This window comes from Mustelus asterias, chromosome 8 (genome assembly GCF_964213995.1).
Source record: "Mustelus asterias chromosome 8, sMusAst1.hap1.1, whole genome shotgun sequence".
Lineage (NCBI taxonomy): Eukaryota > Metazoa > Chordata > Chondrichthyes > Carcharhiniformes > Triakidae > Mustelus > Mustelus asterias.
Window position 1 is genome coordinate 21,848,530 of NC_135808.1, and position 27,307 is coordinate 21,875,836.

The 27,307-nt window shown below is 54.0% G+C and overlaps 1 protein-coding gene across 1 annotated transcript in view; it reads left to right on the top strand.

The window, feature by feature from the left end:
* LOC144497682 (uncharacterized) overlaps positions 1-27,307 on the top strand; it is a 273,548-nt gene that overhangs the window by 229,566 nt on the left and 16,675 nt on the right. Inside the window, exons 5-6 of the mRNA XM_078219123.1 lie at positions 18,174-18,341; positions 20,865-21,002. Of these exons, the coding sequence (XP_078075249.1) occupies positions 18,174-18,341; positions 20,865-21,002 (306 nt within the window). The remainder of the gene's footprint in view (positions 1-18,173; positions 18,342-20,864; positions 21,003-27,307) is intronic.

Consider the following 27,307-nt stretch of genomic DNA (forward strand, 5'->3'; position numbering starts at 1 on the left):
TCTCTCACTCGCTCTCTGCGCGCCTCTCTCGCTCGCTCTCTGCGCGCCTCTCTCGCTTGCTCTCTGCGCGCCTATCTCGCTCGCTCTCTGCGCACCTCTCTCGCTCTCTGCGCCTCTCTCTCTCGCTCTCTGCACCCCTCTCTCTCTCGCTTTCTGCGCCCCTCTCTATCTCGCTCTCTGCGCCTCTCCCGCCCGCTCTCTGCGCGCCTCTCCCGCCCGCTCTCTGCGCCTCTCTCGCTCGCTCTCTGCGCGCCTCTCTCGCTCGCTCTCTGCGCCTCTCTCGCTCGCTCTCTGCGCCTCTTTCACTCGCTCTCTGCGTGCCTCTCCCGCCCGCTCTCTGCGCCTCTCTTGCTCGCTCTCTGCGCGCCTCTCTCGCTCGCTCTCTGCGCCCCTCTCTCGCTCGCTCTCTGCGTGCCTCTCTCGCTCGCTCTCTGCACGGCTCTCTCGCTCGCTCTCTTCGCCTCTCCCGCTCGCTCTCTGCGCCTCTCTCGCCTGCTCTCTGCGCGCCTCTCTCGCTCGCTCTCTGCGCCTCTCTCGCTCGCTCTCTGCGCCTCTCTCGCTCGCTCTCTGCGCGTCTCTCGCTCTCTGCGCGCCTCTGTCTCTCGCTCTCTGCGCCTCTCTCGCCCGCTCTCCGCGGGCCCCTCTCGCTCGCTCTCTGCTCCTCTCTCGCTCGCTCTCTGCTCCTCTCTCTCTCGCTCTCTGCACCTCTCTCGCTCGCTCTCGGCTGCTCTCTCGCTCGCTCTCTGCGCGCCTCTCTCTCTTGCTCTCTGCGCGCCTCTCTCGCTCGCTCTCTGCGCCTCTCTCTCGCTCTCTGCGCCTCTCTCACTCGCTCTCTGCGCGCCTCTCTCGCTCGCTCTCTGCGCGCCTCTCTCGCTCGCTCTCTGCACCTCTCTCGCTCGCTCTCTGCTCCTCTCTCGCTCGCTCTCTGCGTGCCTCTCTCTCTCGCTCTCTGCCCCTCTCTCGCTCGCTCTCTGCGCGCCTCTCGCGCTCGCTCTCTGCGCCTCTCTTGCTCGCTCTCTGCGCGACTCTCTCGCTCGCTCTCTGCGCCTCTCTCGCTCGCTCTCTGCGCGCCTCTCTCGCTCGCTCTCTGTGCCTCTCTCGCTCGCTCTCTGCGCTTCTCTCGCTCGCTCTCTGCGTGCCTCTCTCGCTCGCTCTCTGCGCGTCTCTTTCGCTCGCTCTCCGCGCCTCTCTCGCTCACTCTCTGCGCCTCTCTCGCTCGCTCTCTGCGCGCCTCTCTCACTCGCTCTCTGCGCCTCTCTCGCTCGTTCTCTGCGCGCCTCTCTCGCTCGCTCTCTGCGCCTCTCTCGCTCGCTCTCTGCGCGCCTCTCTCGCTCGCTCTCTGCGCCCCTCTCTCGCTCGCTCTCTGCGCCCCTCTCTCGCTCGCTCTCTGCGCACCTCTCTCTCTCGCTCTCTGCAACTCTCTCGCTCGCTCTCTGCGCGCCTCTCTCACTCGCTCTCTGCGCCTCTCTCGCCCGCTCTCTGCGTGCCTCTCTCGCTCGCTTTCTGCGCGCCTCTCTCGCTCGCTCTCTTCGCCTCTCCCGCTCGCTCTCTGCGCCTCTCTCGCCCGCTCTCTGCGCCTCTCTCGCCCGCTCTCTGCGCGCCTCTCTCGCTCGCTCTCTGCGCCACTCTCGCCCGCTCTCTGTGCGCCTCTCTCGCTCGCTCTCTCCGCCACTCTCGCCCGCTCTCTGCGCGCCTCTCTCGCTCACTCTCTGCTCCTCTCTCGCCCGCTCTCTGCTCCTCTCTCTCTCGCTCTCTGCGCCTCTCTCGCTCGCTCTCTGCACCTCTCTGACTCGCTCTCTGCGCGCCTCTTTCTCTCGCTCTCTGCGCGCCTCTCTCGCTCACTCTCTGCGACTCTCTCTCTCGCTCTCTGCGCCTCTCTCGCTCGCTCTCTGCGCGCCTCTCTCGCTCGCTCTCTGCGTGCCTCTCTCGCTCGCTCTCTGCGCGCCTCTCTCGATCTCTGCGCCTCTCTCTCTCGCTCTCTACACCCTCTCCCTCTCGCTCTCTGCGCCCCTCTCTCTCTCGCTCTCTGCGCCCCTCTCTCTCTCGCTCTCTGCGCCTCTCTCACTCGCTTTCTGCGCGCCTCTCCCGCTCGCTCTCTGCGCGCCTCTCCCGCCCGCTCTCTGTGCGCCTCTCCCGCCCGCTCTCTGCGCCTCTCTCGCTCGCTCTCTGCGCGCCTCTCTCGCTCGCTCTCTGCGCCTCTCTCGCTCGCTCTCTGCGCCTCTCTCTCTCGCTCTCTGCGCGACTCTCTCGCTTGCTCTCTGCGCGGCTCTCTCTCTCGCTCTCTGCAGCTCTCTCGCTCGCGCTCTGCATGTCTCTCTCTCGCTCTCTGCGCCCCTCTCTCTCTCGCTCTCTGCGCCTCTCTCACTCGCTCTCTGCGCCTCTCTCGCACGCTCTCTGCGCCCCTCTCTCTCTCGCTCTCTGCCCCTCTCTCGCTCGCTCTCTGTGCCCCTCTCTCTCTCGCTCTCTGCGCCTCTCTCGCTCGCTCTCTGCGCGTCTCTCTCTCTCGCTGTCTGCGCCCCTCTCTCGCTCGCTCTCTGTGCGCCTCTCTCGCTCGCTCTCTGCGCCTCTCCCACTCGCTCTCTGTGCCTCTCTCGCCCGATCTCTGCGCGCCCCTCTCGCTCGCTCTCTGCTTCTCTCTCGCTCGCTCTCTGCGCGCCTCTCTCGCTCGCTCTCTGCTCCTCTCTCTCTCTGCGCCTCTCTCGCTCGCTCTCTGCTCCTCTCTCGCTCGCTCTCTGCGTGCCTCTCTCTCTCGCTCTCTGCGCGCCTCTCTCGCTCGCTCTCTGCGCCTCTCTCTCTTGTTCTCTGCGCCTCTCTCACTCGCTCTCTGCGCTCCTCTCTCTCTCGCTCTCTGCGCGTCTCTCTCACTCGCTCTCTGCGCCTCTCTCGCTCGCTCTCTGCGTGCCTCTCTCGCTCGCTCTCTGCACGCCTGTTTCGCTCGCTCTCTTCGCCTCTCCCGCTCGCTCTCTGCGCCTCTGTCGCCTGCTCTCTGCGCGCCTCTCTCGCTCGCTCTCTGCGCCTCTCTCGCTCGGTCTCTGCGCCTCTCTCGCTCGCTCTCTGTGCGCCTCTCTCGCTCGCACTCCGCACCTCTCCCACTCGCTCTCTTCGCCTCTCTCGCCCGCTCTCCGCGGGCCCCTCTCGCTCGCTCTCTGCTCCTCTCTCGCTCGCTCTCTGCTCCTCTCTCTCTCGCTCTCTGCGCCTCTCTCGCTCGCTCTCTGCTCCTCTCTCGCTCGCTCTCTGCGCGCCTCTCCCTCTTGCTCTCTGCGCGCCTCTCTCGCTCGCTCTCTGCGCCTCTCTCTCTCGCTCTCTGCGCCTCTCTCACTCGCTCTCTGCGCGCCTCTCTCGCTCGCTCTCTGCGCGCCTCTCTCGCTTGCTCTCTGCGCGCCTATCTCGCTCGCTCTCTGCGCACCTCTCTCGCTCTCTGCGCCTCTCTCTCTCGCTCTCTGCACCCCTCTCTCTCTCGCTTTCTGCGCCCCTCTCTATCTCGCTCTCTGCGCCTCTCCCGCCCGCTCTCTGCGCGCCTCTCCCGCCCGCTCTCTGCGCCTCTCTCGCTCGCTCTCTGCGCGCCTCTCTCGCTCGCTCTCTGCGCCTCTCTCGCTCGCTCTCTGCGCCTCTTTCACTCGCTCTCTGCGTGCCTCTCCCGCCCGCTCTCTGCGCCTCTCTTGCTCGCTCTCTGCGCGCCTCTCTCGCTCGCTCTCTGCGCCCCTCTCTCGCTCGCTCTCTGCGTGCCTCTCTCGCTCGCTCTCTGCACGGCTCTCTCGCTCGCTCTCTTCGCCTCTCCCGCTCGCTCTCTGCGCCTCTCTCGCCTGCTCTCTGCGCGCCTCTCTCGCTCGCTCTCTGCGCCTCTCTCGCTCGCTCTCTGCGCCTCTCTCGCTCGCTCTCTGCGCGTCTCTCGCTCTCTGCGCGCCTCTGTCTCTCGCTCTCTGCGCCTCTCTCGCCCGCTCTCCGCGGGCCCCTCTCGCTCGCTCTCTGCTCCTCTCTCGCTCGCTCTCTGCTCCTCTCTCTCTCGCTCTCTGCACCTCTCTCGCTCGCTCTCGGCTGCTCTCTCGCTCGCTCTCTGCGCGCCTCTCTCTCTTGCTCTCTGCGCGCCTCTCTCGCTCGCTCTCTGCGCCTCTCTCTCTCGCTCTCTGCGCCTCTCTCACTCGCTCTCTGCGCGCCTCTCTCGCTCGCTCTCTGCGCGCCTCTCTCGCTTGCTCTCTGCGCGCCTATCTCGCTCGCTCTCTGCGCACCTCTCTCGCTCTCTGCACCTCTCTCTCTCGCTCTCTGCACCCCTCTCTCTCTCGCTTTCTGCGCCCCTCTCTCTCTCGCTCTCTGCGCCTCTCCCGCCCGCTCTCTGCGCGCCTCTCCCGCCCGCTCTCTGCGCCTCTCTCGCTCGCTCTCTGCGCGCCTCTCTCGCTCACTCTCTGCGCCTCTCTCGCTTGCTCTCTGCCCCTCTTTCACTCGCTCTCTGCGTGCCTCTCCCGCTCGCTCTCTGCGCCTCTCTTGCTCGCTCTCTGCGCGCCTCTCTCGCTCGCTCTCTGCACCCCTCTCTCGCTCGCTCTCTGCGTGCCTCTCTCGCTTGCTCTCTGCACGCCTCTCTTGCTCGCTCTCTGCGCTTCTCTCGCTCGCTCTCTGCGTGCCTCTCTCGCTCGCTCTCTGCGCGCCTCTCTCGCTCGCTCTCTGCGCTTCTCTCGCTCGCTCTCTGCGTGCCTCCCTCTCTCGCTCGCTGCGCCCCTCTCTCGCTCGCTCTCTGCTCCTCTCTCTCTCGCTCTCTGCCTGCACCTCTCACTCGCTCTCTGCGCCTCTCTCGTTCGCTCTCTGCTCCTCTCTCTCTCACTCTCTGCGTGCCTCTCTTGCTCGCTCTCTGCGTGCCTCTCTCGCTCGCTCTCTGCGTGCCTCTCTCTCTCGCTCTCTGCGCGCCTCTCTCGCTCACTCTCTGCGCCTCTCTCGCTTGCTCTCTGCGCCTCTCTCGCTCGCTCTCTGCGCACCTCTCTCTCTCGCTCTCTGCGCCTCTCTCGCTCGCTCTCTGCGCGTCTCTCGCTCTCTGCGCGCCTCTCTCTCTCGCTCTCTGCGCCTCTATCGCTCGCCCTCTGCGCCTCTCTCTCTCGCTCTCTGCGTGCCTCTCTCTCTCGCTCGCTGCGCCCCTCTCTCGCTCACTCTCTGCTCCTCTCTCTCGCTCGCTCTCTGCTCCTCTCTCTCTCGCTCTCTGCGTGCATCGCTCGCTCGCTCTCTGCGCCTCTCTCGTTCGCTCTCTGCTCCTCTCTCTCTCGCTCTCTGCGTGCCTCTCTTGCTCGCTCTCTGCGTGCCTCTCTCGCTCGCTCTCTGCGTGCTTCTCTCTCTCACTCTCTGCGCGCCTCTCTCGCTCATTCTCTGCGCCTCTCTCGCTCCTTCTCTGCGCCTCTCTCGCTCGCTCTCTGCGCGCCTCTCTCGCTCGCTCTCTTCGCCTCTCTCGCCCGCTCTCTGTGTGCTTCTCTCGCTCACTCTCTGCGCCTGTCCCGCTCGCTCTCTGCGCCTCTCCCGCTCGCTCTCTGCGCCTCTCTCGCCCACTCTCTGCGCCTCTCTCGCTCGCTCTCTGCGCCTCTCTCGCTCGCTCTCTGCACCTCTCTCGCCCGCTCTCTGCGCGCCCCTCTCGCTCGCTCTCTGCTTCTCTCTCGCTCGCTCTCTGCTCCTCTCTCTCTCGCTCTCTGCACCTCTCTCGCTCGCTCTCTGCTCCTCTCTCGCTCGCTCTCTGCGTGCCTCTCTCTCGCTCTCTGCGTGTCTCTCTCTCTCGCTCTCTGCGCCTCTCTCTCTCGCTCTCTACGCCTCTCTCGCTCGCTCTCTGCGCGCCTCTCTCTCTCGCTCTCTGCGCGCCTCTCTCGCTCGCTCTCTGCGCCTCTCTCTCTCGCTCTCTACACCTCTCTCGCTCGCTCTCTGCGCGCCTCTCTCTCTCGCTCTCTGCTCCTCTCTCTCTCGCTCTCTGCGCTCCTCTCTCTCGCTCTCTGCGCCCCTCTCTCGCTCGCTCTCTGCGCGCCTCTCTCTCTCCCTCTCTGCGCTCCTCTCTCTCTCGCTCTCTGCGCTCCTCTCTCTCTCGCTCTCTGCGCCTCTCTCGCTCGCTCTCTGCGCCTCCCTTGCTCTCTGAGCGCCTCTCCCTCTCGCTCTCTGCACCTCTCTCGCTCGCTCTCTGCGCCTCTCTCTCTCGCTCTCTGCGCGCCTCTCTCGCTCACTCTCTGCTCCTCTCTCGCTCGCTCTCTGCTCCTCTCTCTCTCGCTCTCTGCGCGCCTCTCTCGCTCACTCTCTGCTCCTCTCTCGCTCGCTCTCTGCTCCTCTCTCTCTCACTCTCTGCTCCTCTCTCGCTCGCTCTCTGCTCCTCTCTCTCTCGCTCCCTGCGTGCCTCTCTCGCCCGTTCTCTGCGTGCCTCTCTCGCTCGTTCTCTGCGCGCCTCTCTCGCTCGCTCTCTGCGTGCCTCTCTCGCTCGCTCTCTGCGCCTCTCTCGCCCGTTCTCTGCGTGCCTCTCTCGCTCGTTCTCTGCGCGCCTCTCTCGCCCGCTCTCTGCGTGCCTCTCTCGCTCGCTCTCTTCGCCTCTCTCGCCCGCTCTCTGTGTGCTTCTCCCACTCGATCTCAGCGCGCCTCTCCCGCTCGCTCTCTGCGCCTCTCTCGCCCACTCTCTGCGCCTCTCTCGCTCGCTCTCTGCGCCTCTCTCGCTCGCTCTCTGCGCCTCTCTCGCCCGCTCTCTGCGCGCCCCTCTCGCTCGCTCTCTGCTCCTCTCTCGCTCGCTCTCTGCGTGCCTCTCTCTCGCTCTCCGCGCGCCTCTCTCGCTCGCTCTCTGCGCCTCTCTCTCTTGCTCTCTACGCCTCTCTCGCTCGCTCTCTGCGCGCCTCTCTCTCCCGCTCTCTGCGCGCCTCTCTCGCTCGCTCTCTGCGCCTCTCTCTCTCGCTCTCTACACCTCTCTCGCTCGCTCTCTGCGCGCCTCTCTCTCTCGCTCTCTGCTCCTCTCTCTCTCGCTCTCTGCGCTCCTCTCTCTCGCTCTCTGCGCCCCTCTCTCGCTCGCTCTCTGCGCGCCTCTCTCTCTCCCTCTCTGCGCTCCTTTCTCTCTCGCTCTCTGCGCTCCTCTCTCTCTCGCTCTCTGCGCCTCTCTCGCTCGCTCTCTGCGCCTTCCTCGCTCTCTGAGCGCCTCTCTCTCTCGCTCTCTGCGCCTCTCTCGCTCGCTCTCTGCGCCTCTCTCTCTCGCTCTCTGCGCGCCTCTCTCGCTCACTCTCTGCTCCTCTCTCGCTCGCTCTCTGCTCCTCTCTCTCTCGCTCTCTGCGCGCCTCTCTCGCTCACTCTCTGCTCCTCTCTCGCTCACTCTCTGCTCCTCTCTCGCTCGCTCTCTGCTCCTCTCTCTCTCGCTCCCTGCGTGCCTCTCTCGCCCGTTCTCTGCTTGCCTCTCTCGCTCGTTCTCTGCGCGCCTCTCTCGCTCGCTCTCTGCGTGCCTCTCTCGCTCGCTCTCTGCGCCTCTCTCGCTCGTTCTCTGCGTGCCTCTCTCGCTCGTTCTCTGCGCGCCTCTCTCGCCCGCTCTCTGCGTGCCTCTCATGCTCGCTCTCTGCGCGCCTCTCTCTCTCGCTCTCTGCGCCTCTCTCTCGCTCGCTCTCTGCGCCCCTCTCTCGCTCGCTCTCTGCGTCCCTCTCTCTCTCGCTCTCTGCGCGCCTGTACCGCCCGCTCTCTGCACCTCTCTCACTCGCTCTCTGCGCCTCTCTCTCCCGCTCTCTGCGCCCCTCTCCCTGTCGCTCTCTGCGCCTCTCTCGCTCGCTCTCTGCGCCTCTCTCGCTCGCTCTCTGTGCCTCTCTCTCGCTCTCTGCGCCTCTCTCGCTCGCTCTCTGCGCCTCTCTCTCCCGCTCTCTGCGCCCCCTCTCCCTCGCTCTCTGCGCGCCTCTCTCGCTCGCTCTCTGCGCCTCTCTCGCTCGCTCTCTGCGCCTCCCTCGCTCGCTCTCTGCGCGCCTCTCTCTCTCGCTCTCTGCGCGCCTCTCTCTCTCGCTCTCTGCGCCTCTCTCTCGCTCGCTTTCTGCACCCCTCTCGCTCGCTCTCTGCGCCTCTCTCGCTCGCTCTCTGCGCGCCTCTCTCTTGCTCTCTGCGCCTCTCTCGCTCGCTCTCTGCGCCTCTCTCGCTCCCTCTGCGCGCCTCTCTCTCTTTGCGCGCCTCTCACTCTTGCTCTCTGCGTCTCTCTCACTCGCTCTCTGCGCGCCTCTCATGCTCGCTCTCTGCGCGCCTCTCTCTCTCGCTCTCTGCGCGCCTCTCTCTCTCGCTCTCTGCGCCTCTCTCTCGCTCGCTCTCTGCGCCCCTCTCTCGCTCGCTCTCTGCGCCCCTCTCTCTCTCGCTCTCTGCGCGCCTGTACCACCCGCTCTCTGCACCTCTCTCGGTCGCTCTCTGCGCCTCTCTCTCCCGCTCTCTGCGCCTCTCTCTCGCTCGCTCTCTGCGCCCCTCTCTCGCTCGCTCTCTGCGCCTCTCTCGCTCACTCTCTGCGCCTCTCTTGCTCCCTCTGCGCGCCTCTCTCTCTCTGCGCGCCTCTCTCTCTCGCTCTCTGCGCCTCTCTCGCTCGCTCTCTGCGCGCCTCTCATGCTCGCTCTCTGAGCGCCTCTCTCTCTCGCTCTCTGCGCCTCTCTCGCTCGCTCTCTGCGCCTCTCTCTCTCGCTCTCTGCGCGCCTCTCTCGCTCACTCTCTGCTCCTCTCTCGCTCGCTCTCTGCTCCTCTCTCTCTCGCTCTCTGCGCGCCTCTCTCGCTCACTCTCTGCTCCTCTCTCGCTCACTCTCTGCTCCTCTCTCGCTCGCTCTCTGCTCCTCTCTCTCTCGCTCCCTGCGTGCCTCTCTCGCCCGTTCTCTGCGTGCCTCTCTCGCTCGTTCTCTGCGCGCCTCTCTCGCTTGCTCTCTGCGTGCCTCTCTCGCTCGCTCTCTGCGCCTCTCTCGCCCGTTCTCTGCGTGCCTCTCTCGCTCGTTCTCTGCGCGCCTCTCTCGCCCGCTCTCTGCGTGCCTCTCTCGCTCGCTCTCTTCGCCTCTCTCGCCCGCTCTCTTTGTGCTTCTCTCGCTCGATCTCAGCGTGCCTCTCCCGCTCGCTCTCTGCGCCTCTCTCGCCCACTCTCTGCGCCTCTCTCGCTCGCTCTCTGCGCCTCTCTCGCTCGCTCTCTGCGCCTCTCTCGCCCGCTCTCTGCGCGCCCCTCTCGCTCGCTCTCTGCTCCTCTCTCGCTCGCTCTCTGCGTGCCTCTCTCTCGCTCTCTGCGCGCCTCTCTCGCTCGCTCTCTGCGCCTCTCTCTCTCGCTCTCTACGCCTCTCTCGCTCGCTCTCTGCGCGCCTCTGTCTCTCGCTCTCTGCGCGCCTCTCTCGCTCGCTCTCTGCGCCTCTCTCTCTCGCTCTCTACACCTCTCTCGCTCGCTCTCTGCGCGCCTCTCTCTCTCGCTCTCTGCTCCTCTCCCTCTCACTCTCTGCACTCCTCTCTCTCGCTCTCTGCGCCCCTCTCTCGCTCGCTCTCTGCGCGCCTCTCTCTCCCTCTCTGCGCTCCTCTCTCTCTCGCTCTCTGTGCTCCTCTCTCTCTCACTCGCTCTCTGCGCCTCCCTCGCTCTCTGAGCGCCTCTCTCTCTCGCTCTCTGCGCCTCTCTCGCTCGCTCTCTGCGCCTCTCTCTCTCGCTCTCTGCGCGCCTCTCTCGCTCACTCTCTGCTCCTCTCTCGCTCACTCTCTGCTCCTCTCTCTCTCGCTCTCTGCGCGCCTCTCTCGCTCACTCTCTGCTCCTCTCTCGCTCACTCTCTGCTCCTCTCTCGCTCGCTCTCTGCTCCTCTCTCTCTCGCTCCCTGCGTGCCTCTCTCGCCCGTTCTCTGCGTGCCTCTCTCGCTCGTTCTCTGCGCGCCTCTCTCGCTCGTTCTCTGCGCGCCTCTCTCGCCCGCTCTCTGCGTGCCTCTCTCGCTCGCTCTCTGCGCCTCTCTCGCCAGTTCTCTGCGTGCCTCTCTCGCTCGCTCTCTGCGCGCCTCTCTCTCTCGCTCTCTGCTCCTCTCTCGCTCGATCTCAGCGCACCTCTCATGCTCGCTCTCTGCGCGCCTCTCTCTCTCGCTCTCTGCGCCTCTCTCTCGCTCGCTCTCTGCGCCCCTCTCTCGCTCGCTCTCTGCGTCCCTCTCTCTCTCGCTCTCTGCGCGCCTGTACCGCCCGCTCTCTGCATCTCTCTCGCTCGCTCTCTGCGCCTCTCTCTCCCGCTCTCTGCGCCCCTCTCTCTCTCGCTCTCTGCACCTCTCTCGCTCACTCTCTGCGCCTCTCTCTCCCGCTCTCTGCGCCCCTCTCTCTCTCGCTCTCTGCGCCTCTCTCGCTCGCTCTCTGTGCCTCTCTCTCTCGCTCTCTGTGTCTCTCTCACTCGCTCTTTGCGCCTCTCTCTCCCGAACTCTGTGACCCCTCTCCCTCGCTCTCTGCGCCTCTCTCACTCGCTCTCTGCGCCTCTCTCGCTCGCTATCTGCGCGCCTCTCTCGCTCGCTCTCTGCGCGCCTCTCTCGCTCGCTCTCTGCGCCTCTCCCGCCCGCTCTCTGCGCCTCTCTCTCTCTCGCTCTCTGCGCGCCTCTCTCGCTCTCTGCGCCTCTCTCGCTCGCTCTCTGCGCCTCTCTCACTCGCTCTCTGCGCCTCTCTCGCTCGCTCTCTGCGCGCCTCTCTCTCTCGCTATCTGCGCCTCTCTCTCGCTCGCTCTCTGCGCGCCTCTCTCGCACGCTCTCTGCGCGCCTCTCTCGCTCACTCTCTGCGCCTCTCTCTCTCGCTCTCTGCGCCTCTCTCTCTCGCTCTCTGCCCCTCTCTCTCTCGCTCTCTGCTCCTCTCTCTCGCTCGCTCTCTGCGCGCCTCTCTTGCTCGCTCTCTGCGCGCCTCTCTCGCTCGCTCTCTGCGCGCCTCTCTCGCTCGCTCTCTGTGCTCCTCTCTCTCTCGCTCTCTGCGCCCCTCTCTCTCTTGCTCTCTGCGCCTCTCGCTCTCGCTCTCTGCGCCCCTCTCTCTCTCGCTCTCTGCGCCTCTCTCTCTCTGCCTCTCTCTCTCGCTCTCTGCGCGCCTCTCTCGCTCGCTCTCTGCGCCTCTCTGTCTCGCTCACTGCGGGCCTCTTTCGCTCGCTCTCTGCGCGCCTCTCTCGCTCGCTCTCTGCGCGCCTCTCTCGCTCGCTCTCTGCGCACCTCTCTCGCTTGCTCTCTGTGCGCCTCTTTCGCTCGCTCTCTGCGCGCCTCTCTCTCTCGCTCTCTGCGCCCCTCTCTCTCTCGCTCTCTGCGCCCCTCTCTCTCTGCCTCTCTCTCTCTCGCTCTCTGCGCGCCTCTCTCGCCCGCTCTCTGCGCCCCTCTCTCGCTCGCTCTCTGCGCGCCTCTCTCGCTCGGTCTCTGCGCTCCTCTTTCGCTCGCTCTCTGCTCCTCTCTCGCTCGCTCTCTGCGCCTCTCTCGCTCGCTCTCTGCGCCTCTCTCGCTCGCTCTCTGTGCGCCTCTTTCGCTCGCTCTCTGCGCACCTCTCTCGCTCGCTCTCTGCGCGCCTCTCTCGCTCGCTCTCTGCGCACCTCTCTCGCTTGCTCTCTGTGCGCCTCTTTCGCTCGCTCTCTGCGCGCCTCTCTCTCTCGCTATCTGCGCCTCTCTCTCGCTCGCTCTCTGCGCGCCTCTCTCGCACGCTCTCTGCGCCTCTCTCTCGCTCACTCTCTGCGCCTCTCTCTCTCGCTCTCTGCGCCTCTCTCTCTCGCTCTCTGCGCCTCTCTCTCTCGCTCTCTGCTCCTCTCTCTCGCTCGCTCTCTGCGCGCCTCTCTCGCTCGCTCTCTGCGCGCCTCTCTCGCTCGCTCTCTGCGCGCCTCTCTCGCTCGCTCTCTGTGCTCCTCTCTCTCTCGCTCTCTGCGCCCCTCTCTCTCTCGCTCTCTGCGCCTCTCGCTCTCGCTCTCTGCGCCCCTCTCTCTCTCGCTCTCTGCGCCTCTCTCTCTCTGCCTCTCTCTCTCGCTCTCTGCGCGCCTCTCTCGCTCGCTCTCTGCGCCTCTCTGTCTCGCTCACTGCGGGCCTCTTTCGCTCGCTCTCTGCGCGCCTCTCTCGCTCACTCTCTGTGGGCCTCTCTCTCTCGCTCTCTGCGCCCCTCTCTCTCTCGCTCTCTGCGCCCCTCTCTCTCTGCCTCTCTCTCTCGCTCTCTGCGCGCCTCTCTCGCCCGCTCTCTGCGCCCCTCTCTCGCTCGCTCTCTGCGCGCCTCTCTCGCTCGGTCTCTGCGCTCCTCTTTCGCTCGCTCTCTGCTCCTCTCTCGCTCGCTCTCTGCGCCTCTCTCGCTCGCTCTCTGCGCCTCTCTCGCTCGCTCTCTGTGCGCCTCTTTCGCTCGCTCTCTGCGCGCCTCTCTCGCTCGCTCTCTGCGCGCCTCTCTCGCTCGCTCTCTGCGCACCTCTCTCGCTTGCTCTCTGTGTGCCTCTTTCGCTCGCTCTCTGCGCGCCTCTCTCTCTCGCTCTCTGCGCCCCTCTCTCTCTCGCTCTCTGCGCCCCTCTCTCTCTGCCTCTCTCTCTCTCGCTCTCTGCGCGCCTCTCTCGCCCGCTCTCTGCGCCCCTCTCTCGCTCGCTCTCTGCGCGCCTCTCTCGCTCGGTCTCTGCGCTCCTCTTTCGCTCGCTCTCTGCTCCTCTCTCGCTCGCTCTCTGCGCCTCTCTCGCTCGCTCTCTGCGCCTCTCTCGCTCGCTCTCTGTGCGCCGCTTTCGCTCGCTCTCTGCGCACCTCTCTCGCTCGCTCTCTGCGCGCCTCTCTCGCTCGCTCTCTGCGCACCTCTCTCGCTTGCTCTCTGTGCGCCTCTTTCGCTCGCTCTCTGCGCGCCTCTCTCGCTCGCTCTCTGCGCACCTCTCTCGCTCGCTCTCTGCGCCCCTCTCTCGCTCGCTCTCTGCCTCTCTCTCTGTCTGTCTGTCTGTCTGACTATTTCTCTGTATCTACCCGAACAGGCAACGAGGGGATTTTCACAGTAATTTAATTGCAATGTTAATGTAAGCCTACTTGTGACACCAATAAATGAACTTATAACTTAGAAATTGCTTTCTCTTTCTCTCTTTTTCTCTCTCTCTCTTTCTCTCCCTCTCCTTTCTCTCACTCTCTCTCTCCATCTTTATCTCTCCATATCTCATGCACTGATTCTGTCTGATGACAAACTGTATTTTAATGCCTCTCCTTCCTTTAACAGCTTCTGATAAAGGGGATTCCACAACCATTTCCTCCGCAGGTTCCTGAGGTATGAACTGTATTGATCAATATTGGGAGCTGATCCTTCTAGCTGGGATATTCCCGCTGGATTTAACTGTACAATCTGGTGGGTGGGATGTGAGCTCAGTGTCTGTCTCTCGCTGTATAGTCACTAAAGAGCAGCTCATCCAATCCAACACTGAGCTTTGAGACTGGCCTTCTGGAGACGGCTGCTCCTGTACAGTCTGAGGGTGGAGACATTGTGGGTGTTGAGGTGTCGAGACATCCGGAAACATCTCACCCTGGACAGCCTCCGCTAAGCTGCTCAATTTCCTTTGGAAGTCGGAATTCCCAAGTGTTTTCCCTGATGTTGGTCACTGAGCTGTGTCACTCCCACAGGATTCAACATTTAACGTTTTGTGATGGGTTTGATCTTTTTCTGGATGTTTGGGAAGCGGAGTGAATCTTAGGGGTTTAGTTGGTGTTTGGGGGTTTGATGGGTTTAGCTGGTGTTTGGGGGTTTGATGGGTTTAGCTGGTGTTTGGGGTCTGATGGGTTTTGCTGGTGTTTGGGGGTCTGATGAATTTAGCTGGTGTTGTGTGGATGGAAAGTTGAATGATATAAAATTTATGTTTGACAGCAAGCTCATTCAGCCCATCACATCCTTTCCGGAGTCTTTATCATGCGATCCTAGAATCAGAATTTATGTCACACTATTTGTAACTCCCACAGTTGCGTGGACCTGCAGAGTTTCACTGGCTGTCTTGTCTGGAGACAATACACATCTTTTTAGCCTGTCTTGATGCTCTCTCCACTCCCATTGTTTTGTTTCTTAAAGACTGGATTAGTTGTAAGTATTCGCATTCCAACCATTATTCATGTAAATTGAGTCTGTGTCTTATAAGTTCTGTTTGTGAACAGAATTCCCACTCACCTGAAGAAGGGGCTCAGAGCCTCGAAAGCTTGTGTGGCTTTTGCTACCAAATAAACCTGTTGGACTTTAACCTGGTGTTGTTAAACTTCTTACAATGAAGAGCTCTCCAGCCTAATCTCACCTTCCTGTACTCAGTCTGCAGCTCTGTCGATCACAGCTCTTCAACTTGACATCCAATAATTGATTCAATGTGATGAGAGTGTCTGCGTCCAGCATCCTTTCACAGTGGATCCCGGGTCCCTACCACCCGCTGGGTGAAAAACTCTTTCGTCATTTTCCCCCCTGATCTTTCTACCAATTACTTTAAATCTGTGCCCCTGGTTTTTGACCCTCTGCTAAGGTAAATGTGTCATCTCCATTTACCATGGCTCCTCATAATTATATCCACCCCAATTAAATCTCCCCTCGGCCTCCTCTATTCTACAGGATCCTATTCCAGCCTATCCGCTCTTTCCTCACAGTGAACATTCTCCAGTCCTGTCCACATTAAACAATCTCCTCTGCATTCTCTCCAATACAATCACATCTTTTGTGTAATGTGCTGACCAGACTGTCTGCAATGCTTCAGCTATCGTCTATCTGGTGGTGTTTGCAGTTCGAGCAAAACCATTCTGTTCTGTGCCTTGGCTAATAAAGGAAGGCATGTTATATACCTTTTTAACTACATTATCAACCTGTCCTGACACCTTTCCCAATCTGTGGACATACACTCCTGGGTCCCTCTGTTCCTCCACATTAGTCATTATCCTCCCATTTATTGGGGAATCCCTTTGCCTTGTTAATCCTCCCGAAATCCATCACCTCTCACTGCTCCAGATTGAATTCCATTTTCCACTGTTCTCCCAACTGCCCAGACCATCTCTATCTTCCTGCAGTCTGAAGCTTTCCTCCTCATTGTCACCCATACAGACAATATTTGTACATCTCTAAACTTCATCATCATTCTCCCGACATTTAAATCTAAATCATTCACCTGAACCACAAAAAGCGAGGGAGTGAGAGCTGGGCCCCATGGAACCCCCACTGGTAACATCATTCCAGTCGCAATAAACCCCTTAACCCTTTGCTTCCTGCCACTGAGCTAATTTGGGCTCTGATTTGTCATTGTCTCTTGGATCTCAATGTGTTTTTATATTTCTGACCAGCCTGCCATGTGGAACCTTGTCTAAAACATTAAAATCTATGTTGACCACATCCACCTCACTGTCCTCATCAACCGATCCTTCTCACCTCTTCCAAATTTTCAATCAGTTCAGCCTGAGATGATCGCCCCTTAAATCCACGCTAATCTGTGCCTTTCTAAATGAAGGTTTATACAGTTCCTCACAATTGATTTCGGTATGTCCACCCAAGTTACACTAACTGGTGTGTAATTACTCAGATTGCCCCTTCTTCCCTTTTCAATCCATGGTGTGATATTGACAGTCCTTTAATCTTCTTCCACACTCATGTAGCCCGGGAGGAATGATTCTGATGGTCAGAGCCTCTGCAATTTCCTCCCTTGTTTCTTTGAACCCGGTGATTCACCGTCTTTCAAAGTTGTAAAATCCATTAATATGTAATCTCTTACGCAGTCATTCACACACTTCTTCCTTCATTGCAATGTCAGCATTGCTCCCTGTTTCCCAAAGACAGGGGCAATGTATTTATTCACAACCTCACCACATTCCCCACCCTCTCACATGCACTTCTTATTGGTCTCCACAAGGCCTTACTCTTTCCTTATCCTTTTCTCTACATGTGCATCCTTGGAGGTTCTTTGTTTTTCCTTGGCAGCATTTTTTATGCCTTTCTTTACTTTCCTGGTTTCCCTTCCAATTTCACCCCTACTCTCTCTGTACTCTTCCAGGTTTCTGCAGTGTTAGGCATGAGGGGTCTGATGGATTTGGCTGCTGGTATTTGTGGGGGTCAGGTGGATCTGATGGGTTTTGTTGAGGGGTGTTCCAGCTCTGCTGGGTTTGCCTCCCTCGATAGTGATGTATTTCTTTCTCATCCCCAGTGTTCTCCAGTGCCCCAGGGACACCAGTTCCCAAGATCAGCAGCAGGAGTGGATGAGAGAATCAGGAAGGATGTGGTTTCATCGAGATGACAGCGACTGACTCATTTAAACACGACATATGTGACGCTGTGTAAATGGAACTGTGATGATGGTTTGTCAGGAATTACTCTATCTGGAGCTGCACTTCTTAAGCTATTCTGATCTGCACTTGAAAGGCTATTATGATCTGCCCTGTTTCTACAGACTCTCGGAATCTGTCTGGTTCACTGCCAACTCAGTCACCTGTTACTGCAGTCTGTAACATTGCTGCAATTTCTACAATAAATGTGATTTAGTTTTTCATTTCCTGCCTCTGAAAAGTCTTCAGTACAAAACTATCAATGGGGTAGGGTAACACCACTGCAATGGGGAACATTTTAAGACTTTTAAGAACAATTTACCAAAAATGCACATCAAGAGGAATTAATCGCAATAAATTAGCAGCAAACACATATTTTAAAAGGGAAGATGGTGCTTGTCAAAGCTCCGAGTATTCGTTGAGATGGTAACAGACATGGTGATGGGAAAATGTGATAGATATACTTATATGGACTTTAGAAAAAAGTTACGACATGGGGGTTTATTAGTTAAGATTAAACGAATACTTTGCACATCTCTTGAGCTGGATCACAATGTTCTTTCCCCATTCCAGCCTCTCATTCCAGATTAAGACTTGGAAGATGCAGGAAGGTGACAACAAGTAACTTTCATGATCCTGTCCAGTTCCACCGCCCCAATCAGTAATTCCTGATTTTGAGAACCCACCACACATCCAGGTGCGTGACACATGTCCAGTACGCCCATGTGGAGTTTGGGCTGTCGGCGGTGTAGAGGTATTGTCAGTGGACTAGGAATCCTGAGACACAGGAGAAAGCTCTGGGAACCTGGATTTGAATCCCACCAAGGCAGAGGGTGGAATTTGAACTCAATTAAAGAATAAAATCTGGAATTAAAAGTCGAATGATGACTATGAAGCCATTGTTGATTGCTGTAAAAACCTATCTTGTTTAATGTTCTTTAGGGAAGGAAATCTGCGGTCTCTATCTGGTCTGGCCTACAGAGCCACAGCAATGTGGTTGACCATTAAATGTCTTCTGAAATTACCCAGCAGGATCGAGGTGGAGGCCGTGCAATGTTCATGTTCCCAATTCTTCTGCATAACTGTAGCCTTGCCCAGACAGCCCACTGTATATTTTATTTCTTAATATTCAGTGAAAGGAGCTAAGATGTATTTTAATTCTCCTTTAATGTTTTAAAATATTAATTCATATGTATTGAATTGATGAATTCCAATTTTGTCTGCCCTTTCATGTTTCTCGAAATTAGTGCTATGGGACGGCAAGGTGGCACAGTGAATGGCACTGCTGCCTCACAGCACCAGGGACCCGGCTTCTTTTTCCGCCTTGGATCATTGTACAGAATCTGTATGTTCTCCCTGTGAGTGCATGGGTTTCCTCCGGCAATCCGGTTTTCTTCCCATAGTCTGAAAGACAAGCTGGTAAAGTGTATTGGTCATGCTAAATTCTCCCTCAGTGTACCCCAACAGGCGCCAGAGTGTGGCGACCAGGGGGTTTTCATAGTAACTTCATTGCAGTGTAAATGTAAGCCTATTTGTGACACTAATAAACAAACTTAAACTTAATTGGTTAGTGTGTTGACGTCAAGATCTCCCATTCCCAAGCACTCTCGGGAAATAATAAACATCTTTGAAATATCAGAGCCTTTGTACCAAATCGGTGTCTGCAAATGTTTCCAAATTCTTGTGCTGCTGGAAATATTGTTACACTTTTCAGTACTGAACACAATTGTCACCTGCGCGTGTATGTGTTTATAAAACCAACACAAAAGGTTCATCCTGCTCGGAGCTGAATGGGTTAATTCTAAATTAAAACACGTTTGGTGAAGGAATTCACTGTCATCGCGATTTCAAAAAGTGACTGGGTGACAATGTTCTCAGAGTAATGGCGGTTTCAGCAGAACAAAGATATTTCTTCAAGTTTTGTGGATTCACCATTTCAAACTGGATACTTCTGAATAAAAACCTTGGAGCACAATGGATTAGAAGATAAAGTCCCAAATGTTCTCCAGGGTTGTTTTTATGTAGATTTTAAACACAAGAATAATCCATCAACAATCACCTTAAATTCCGCTCCTCAATTCAAAATTACACCGTCGAAATTTAAGAAACGACTCTACTCTGACAGATGTGAATTTGTATCTGGATTAGAAATCGACATGTTTCACCAGCTTCAACAGAGTTTCATTGTAGCCGGTAACAACCTACCAGTTTCAAAACTTTTAACTGTTCTCCCCCTTTAGACCTGACCATTTTCAGGAAAACAGATCAGAGTTGGAGCCGGTCTGAAGGAACAGCAACACAGAGCATTCACACAGCCTTTCCTCATTCACTAACAGGACGTTTACACACTCACATCTGTACACACAATTCTTTCTCACAGCACTTCAAGTTTCACTCTGGATCTTTTCAAAATTAAAAACGTGTCTTTTAAAAGGGGATAACATAAATTCCATCACATCTTTTTTCATTAATGTCTGTTGTTGAAATTAAGGGAAAATCGCGTTTCACAAATAACAGGAAAGGAAGCATTGAAGATTGTTACATTGAAACAACAGAGGGCGGAGTTTCCAACAGAGTGTGTTTCAATTCCAAAACTTCTACACATTTTTTCAACCTAAAAAGTAAAACTTGTTTTATTTTCTCAATTCTGGGGACACAATCTGAATTTCCTTTCACTCACTCTAATTTCTATTTCACTGGAATTTTCCTGTTTAATTTCTTCCACCCGGAAGCCGAGGATCCGCTTCAGTCACTGTTTCGATTTGAAACTTATTTTAACTTTCTCTCTTTCCGACAACAGTCAATCCCGCAGCTCATTTTCCATCATCTCAACGGCATTGCCCCAGGTCTGTCTCCCCGCGGTTACAATCCGGACAACAGCATCAAACTGCCTCACTTCACCCAGAATTTTCTAACTTCAACACGGACTTCACAGAACATCAACAACCGCGCCCGCGCCTTCCCCCCGTCTCTCTTTATTGGTTGTCTCAACACAACTCAATCCGACAGTGCAGAAGGAGGCCATTCGGCCCATCGTCTGCACCACTTGCACCAACCCTCCGAAAGAGCATCTTGCATAAGTGGTGAGTTACTGGGGTTGGTGGCACAACGCCAGGGACCCTGCTTCGATTCCTTGTTTTGGTCACTGTTTGCACGGAGTCTGCATGTTCTCCCCGTATCTGCATGAGATTCTTCCGGGAGCTCCGGACGTGCTGGTTGGATGCACTGGTCATGCTATATTTCTCCCTCAGTGTACTCGAACAGACACTGGAGTGTGGCAACTGGAGGACTTTCACAGTAACGTCATTACAGTGTTAATATAAACCTATGTGTGATAGTAAAACATAAACTTAAAATTTAAACTATCCACAAAATTCCCAGCCTCTAACCCACTGTTGTAGCTACAGTGTTTATATGGCTGGTTCAGTTCAATTTCTGGTCAATGGTAATCCCCAGGATGTTCATAATCAGTCCTCAATGGTTTTCCACATATACTTCAAATAGGACCCCTGGTTCTGGACTCCCCTGCCATCGGGAACATCCTTCCGCATCTAGCCTGTCTCTTCCTTTAGAATTTTATAGGTTTTGATGAGATCCTCCTCATTTTTCTAAACTCCAGCGAACACAATCCTATCTGAGTCAATCTCTCCTCATTTCCACCGAGGTTTGGAGCTGCTGTAAATTTAGATACATTACACTTGGCCTCTTGGTCTGAGTCACGAATAAAGATTGTAAATGGCTGATTGTCCCAGCACTGATCCTCGTGACAATCCACTAGTCACAGCTGGCCAACTTGGAAATGGCCCATTTATGCCAAATCAATGTTTATTGTCCATTAACCAATCCTCTGTTCATGCAACAATATTAACCCCAACTCCTGAGCACTGACAAAGGACAAACAGATCAATTCACTCTGCAGAGATGTGCTTTAGAGGATCGGCTCTTCACAATAAAGTATAAAGTTTGATAGCATGGAAAAACTTATTCCCTCGGGTTTAGAATGTTGAGGGATGATCTGATCGATATGTTTATAATGTTAAAATGATTCAGCAGTGTGAAATCCACATCCAGTCTCTGCACAAAAAAATGTGAACAATTGGAGCTTTCAAATGTATGAGTGATAGATTTTTATTGGGGAATAATTTTATTGGGTAATAATATTATAGTCAGAAGCTGGGGTTGAGATCAGCAGTGATCCAATTGAATGGTTAGCTCAGATCTGCTGCTCTTCTTCATGTCCTTCCCTTTGTCATTGTATTAAACTCCTTTTGGTTTATTCTACCCGGCAACTGATGATGTTAGAATCATAGAATGAGCCCATTCAAGTCAGCACCAAATCTCAGACAGAGCATCTTTACCCAGGCTCCATCTCTGTAACCCTACATATTTACCATGGCTAATCACCTATCACACACATCTTTAGACAGTAAGGGGCAATTTAGCTTGGCCTGTCCACATAACCTGCACATCTTTGGAGTGCAGGAGGAAGCAGGAGTACCCGGAGGATACCCACACAGGGAGAATGTACAAACTCCACACAGACAGTCACCCAAGGCTGAAATTGAACCTGGGTCCCTGGCGCTGTGAGGCAGCAGTGCTAACCACTGAGCAAACATAATATAACCAGTTGTATTTACCTGATTGGAGAATTCTGAATATTGAGGACGTTTGCCAACCTGTTTTGTGTCTAATCAGATTGCGGCTTCGTGTGAACAGAAAAAGACAGAAGGAACAAGTTGAGAAGATCCCCTTTCTTTAGAAAAGAGTTTCCTCCAAAGGTTTCTCCCAACATGAGGGAAGCAGCAATGATTGGACTGATAGAGCTGGTCCTTCTGTGTGGAGAGGTGTCCGCAGGTGAGTGATGGGGTGTGAGAGGGGCAATGCCAGGCTGGGTACTGGGGCATTAGCCCTGGGTCAGTGAGTGATGGGGTGTGAGAGGGGCAATGCCAGACTGGGTACTGGGGCATTAACCCTGGGTCAGTGAGTGATGGGGTGTGAGAGGGGCAATGCCAGGCTGGGTACTGGGGCATTAACCCTGGGTCAGTGAGTGATGGGGTGAGAGAGGGGCAATGCCAGGCTGGGTACTGGGGCATTAACCCTGGGTCAGTGAGTGATGGGGTGTGAGAGGGGCAATGCCAGACTGGGTACTGGGGCATTAACCCTGGGTCATTGGGTGATGGGTGTGAGAGGGGCAATGCCAGGCTGGGTACTGGGGCATTAATCCTGGGTCAGTGAGTGATGGGGTGCGAGAGGGGCAATGTCAAGCTCGGTGGAGCTCTTGCTCTCAGTTTAGAATTCACATTTTGGGATTCATACCCTGATGTTTCACTATCTGTGACAGTGGGTGTTTTGGGGTCCATGGCTTGATGTCTCTCTCTGTGGTGTTGATATTTTGGGTTTGTACCTAAATTTCTGTGTGTTTGTGTGTGTATGTATGTTTTGGTGTTTGGGGGTTCACACCCTGATGTCTCTCTCTCTCTCTCTGGGTGTTGGTGTTTTGGGGTTCACACCCTGATGTTTCTCTCTCTCTCTGGGTGTTGGTGTTTTGTGTTTCTTACCCTGAGGTCTCTCTCTCTCTGGGTGTTGGTAGGGTTCATACCCTGATGTCTCTCTCTCTGTGGGTTGACGTGCCTTCAAGGAAGATTTTTATATCATGTTTCTTGTGAAGGGAATGTTTTAAACTCAGCACTGAGCACCGTGCTGATTTGTTTGCAACCTGCAGTCTACCTGATGAGAACGCAGCAGCATAATTAATCCTAGATAATGGGTTGTTTTGTTTATCGTCTGGGTTGTCCCCTGGGGTTTCAGAGTCGGGTTTGATTTGGTTGATTTACAAGAGGAAGTCATCTGCTAATGGAGGAAGCTATTCTTACAGAGAAACAAAGCAGGCAGTTATCTGCTTCGGTCTGTCATCAGCAAGAAGTGTTATTCTCTCTCACTCTCTCTCTTTTAGGATTCTAGTTTGGGACCTGTTTGAAAATAGGTCTCTCTCCATATTTGTTCTGGGGCTTAAGGACTAGCAGTCGCTGACCAGCACATAAGCCTGTTGTTTGCTAACTGATGTTAAAGATGAGTTTACGTCTCTGAGGAATATTGCTTAAATTGGGACTAATACAGATAGACAAGCAGCAAAGAATTTTATCTTGTCTTGTTTCAGTATTTAAGTTGGTAAGATATACATCAATTCTTTTTGTTATAGTTTAAACTGTTTTGTTCATTTTTTTAAAGCTTCCCATTGGGTCAATAGACTCACAGCTGGGGTGATTCACTTCATCCTCACACTCATACCAAAATAAAAATAAAAATGTGGGTCTAGTCTAACTTCATAATATAACTTGGAGTTTGAGGTCTGGTCCCTAAAAAAATTTAGGAAGTGACCGAGATCAGAGTTGAGAATTCCTTGTTTAGCTTAGGATTACTGAACTCAAAGTCAGTGAGTGTTGAGTTTTTGTGTGTTCTCTTGAGGTGAATGCCGTATGGAATAAATGGTTCTTTTACTGGCTGAGGTTTTCCTGGGTGTGGAAGAAGTGGCTCAGGATGGTTTACAAAAAGTGGTTAAAGCAAAACGTCTGGAATTGCCAAACAAGTTGCAGCTTTCAGTGATAGGTCGGCACTTAAAATTGCCAGAAACATTGGAATTGGCTTGAATTCTACTCCAAATCTCACAGCTTGAATTAGAGGCAAAGGAAAGAAAACACAATTGAAACTGTTGAAATTGCAATTAAAAGCAAATGAAAAAGAGTTGAGATAGTTTGAATTGTAATTTAAGGAAAAAGAAAGCGAGAGAGAATAGCCCTGGCAGAGCAGAACAAAGAGAAAAAGAATGAGAACTTCAGGAAGTGAAAAGGCAATTTGAACTTGAAATGTCTGAAAGGCAAATGCATAAAACTGCGCGTGTATCAGGAAAAGGACAGATGATTTTGAATTGGTTTGTGAATCAAATGTTGGCTTTCAACATCAGTTTCAGCCTGTGAGAGACAGATAAATCCTCAGGTGGTAAAGGTAAAGGAGATGCCATTGGAGATCGTAAAGATAGTTTCCCTCAGGTAAATTCTTTCCACTAACTGAACTTCAACTTCTTTATCTTTGCTTTGTGATTTCCCCTCCTGGCTCAACCTGTGACTTTGTAATCTTGTTATCCCGCAGTCAGGAAAAAAATCCCAGGATATGCTTCCTGCATCACCTCAGCTGTCTGATTTTCCACTGGCTTTTCAACCACAGTAACCATCACTCCCACCTGTGACCCAGCTTTATCATTACCCAGGATAAACTGTATTCCTGGAAAAGATCATTTCCCTATCACTCCAACCCCCACTTCACCACTTTCGCCAGAATCTCCAACCTTACACTTTCTAATGGAACACGACTCTTTTCACCAGCAATTTCACTTATTTCCACATTTTTCTGGCAATACTCCTTCCAAACTACATATCTCCTCATCTTTCACCATCAAAGATTGACTTGATCCTGTACCTTTTAAAATCTGAACTTCTTTACCTCCTCCTCCTGGTACACATAAGTAAACCTTACCCACATAAGTAAATTATTTTAAACGACTTAACACTTGCTTATCAACCAATCCCTGACCAGGCTGGACACTTTTTCACCTGTTCAGCTTCAACTATGGTTTCCTTTATCAGTTAACAGACCCCAGATGGTTGAGCAAGAACATAAACTGTTGGAGGATGGAGGTCACTATTTTTAGTTCAGAAAGTTGTCAGAATTACAGCAGAAGGATATAGAAATAAAGCAATTGTATCAGAAAGCATATACAGAAGAAGAATCTGAGTGTCTACCAGAGTGATACTACATTACAAGTGATGAATTGATGAGATGCTGGAGATCATTACATATTCAGGCAGATGCATCAAAGTTATTCCGGGAAGTTTTGGATAGCTTAGGAGTAAAGCAATTTAAATCAACTCTGTACCATTCAGAATCGCAAGGAATATTGAAACGCGAGCGTCAAATTTTAAAGGCCATGTTGAGGACCTCCAGGCAAGATTATCCAGAGGATTAGGATAAAGGATGCACCTAATGAATTAACTAAATTCAGTCTATTTGAATTAAGTTTTGTCATGAGATAAGTGGACCACTTAAATTCATCAAGGAAAAATTGGTGAGTCAGCATTCTGGGACTATGTTGGACTATGTGTCAAACTTTATGGAGAGATTAACTAGGGCTGGGAAGTTCACGAGACAGCAATTAAAGGTGGCACAGCATGTGAAGAAAAAAGTGGACAAGAAAAGTTCCTCGTTTTGCTCGCAGGGATAAGGTGTTAGCATTATTAGCAGTGCTCGGTGAACATTTAACAGCTAGGTTTAGTGGGCCTTATCAAATAGGGTGGCATGGTGGCACAGTCCTTAGCACTGCTGCCTCACAATATCAGGAAGCGGAGTTCAATTCCAGCCTCAGGTGACTGTCTGAATGGAGTTTGCACTTTCTCCCGTGTCTGCGTGAGTTTCCTCTGGGTGCTCCGGTTTCCTCCCACAATCCAAAGGTGTACAAGAGAGGTTGATTGTCCATAATAGCTTGTCCCCTTCGTGTCAGGGGAATTAGTGGGGTCGATGCAATGATGGGGTCGAGGTGGGATTGTTGTTGGTGCAGGCTTGATGGGCCAAGTGGCCTCCTTCTGCACTATAGGGCTTCAATGAAATTGAAAGAAAATTGAATAAGATGATTTTTAAAAATTCATTCATAGGACATGGGCATGGCTGCTGGCCAGCATTCATTGCTCATACCTAGTTGCCCTTGAGAAGGTGATAGTGAGCTGCCTTCTTGAATCGCTGCAGTCTATGTGCTGTAGGTTGACCCACACTGCCATTAGAGAGGCAATTCCAGGATTTTGACACAGCGACTGTGAAGGAATGGTGATACATTTCCAAGTCACCATGGTGAGTAGCTTGGAGGGGAACTTGCAGGTGGTGGTGTTCCCATGTATCTGCTGCCCTTGTCCTTCGAGATGGATGTGGTTGTGGGTTTGAAAGGTGCTGTCAAGGATATTTGGTGAATTGTTGCAGTGCATCTTGTAGATAGTACACACTATTGCTATTGAGCGTCAGTGGTGGAGAGAGTGGATGTTTGTGGATATGGTACCAATCAAGTGGGATGCTCTGTCCAGGATGGTGTCAAGCTTCTTGAGTGTTGCTGGACCTCATCCCATCCAGGCAAGTGGGGAGTATTCCATCATACTCCAGATTTCTGCCTTGTAGATGGTGGGCAGACTTTGGGGAATCAAGAGGTGAGTTACTCGTCACAGTATTCCCAGCCTCTCACCGGCTCTTGTGTTTATGTGGCGAGTCCAGTTGAGTTTCTGGTCAATAGTAATGCCAAGGATGTTGACAGTGGGTAACAGTGGTAACACCATTGAATGTCAAGGGGTGGTTATTAGAGTGTCTCTTATTCATGATGATAATTGCCTGACATTTGTGTTGCTCGAATGTTACTTGCCACTTGTCAGCCGAAGCTTGGATATTGTCCAGATCTTGTTGCATTTGAACATGGACTGCTTCAGTATATGTGGAGTCATGAGTGGTACTGAAAATTGTGCAATCATCAGCAAACATCCCCACTTCTGACCTTATGATGGGGGGGAAGATCATTGATGAAGCAGTTGAAGATGGTTGGGCTGACGACACTACTCTAAGGGATTCATAAGAACATAAGAACTAGGAGCAGGAGTAGGCATCTGGCCCCTCGAGATGCTCTGCCATTCAATAAGATCATGGGTGATCTTCTCGTAGACTCAGCTCCACTCAGCCGCCTGCTCACCATAACCCTTAATTCCTTTACTGTTCAAAAATTTATCTATCCTTGCCTTAAAAACATTCAATGAGGTAGCCTCAACTGCTTCACTGAGCAGGGAATTCCACAGATTCAAACCCATTGTGTGAAGAAGTTCCTCCTCAATTCAGTCCTAAATCTGCTTCCCCTTATTTTGAGGCTCTGCCCCCTCGTTCTTGTTTCACCCGCCAGTGGAAAAAACTTCCCTGCTTCTATCTTATCTATTCCCTTCATAATCTTATATGTTTCCTTCAGATCTCCCCTCATTCTTCTGAATTCCAATGAGTATAGCCCCAGTCTACTCAGTCTCTCCTCAAAAGCCAACCCTCTCAACTCTGGAATCAACCCTAGTGAATCTCCTCTGCAACCCCTCCAGTGCCAATATATCCTTTCTCAAGTAAGGAGACCAAAACTGTACACAGTACTCCAGGTGTGGCCTCACCAGCACCTTATACAGCTGCAACATCACCTCGCTGTTTTTCAACTCCAATAAAGGACAACATTCCATTTGCCTTATTAATTACCTGCTCCACCTACAAACCAACTCCTTGAAATTCTGCACAAGGACACCCAGGTCCCTCTGCACAGCAGCATGCTGCAATTTTTTACCATTTAAATAATAGTCCATTTTGCTGTAATTCCTACCAAAATGGATGACTTCCCATTTACCAACACTATACTCCATCTGCCAAACCCTCGCCCACTCACTTAGCCTATCTATATCCCTTTGCAGACTTTCAGCGTCCTCTGCACACTTTGCTCTGCCACTCATCTTAGTGTCATCTGTGAATTTTGACACACTACACTTAGTCCCCAACTCCAAATCATCTCTGTAAATTGTAAACAATTGCGGTCCCAACACTGAACCATGAGGCACACCACTAGTCACTGATCACCAACCAGAAAAACACCAATTTACCCTCACTCTTTGCTTTCTGTTAGTTAACCAATCCTCTATCCATGCTAGTACATTACCCGTAATACCGTGCACCTTTATCTTGTGTAGCAGTCTTTGGTGGGTCACCTTGTCAAATGCCTTCTGGAAATCCAGATACACCACATCCACAGGTTCCCCATTGTCTATTCCTGCACAGATGTCCTGGAGCTGAGATGACTGACCCTCCACAATCACATTCCTATGTGCCAGGTATGACTCCAACCAGCGTAGAGTTTGCCACCTGATACCCATTGATTTCAGTTTTGCTAGAGTTCCTTGATGCCACACTTGGCCGAATGTGGCCTTGATATCAAGGGCTGTCACTTTCACCTCACCTCTGGAATTCAGCTATTTTGTCCATGTTTGAACCAAGGCTGTAATGAGGTCAGGAGCTGAGTGACCCTGGTGAAACCCAAACTGGACGTCACTGAGCAGGTT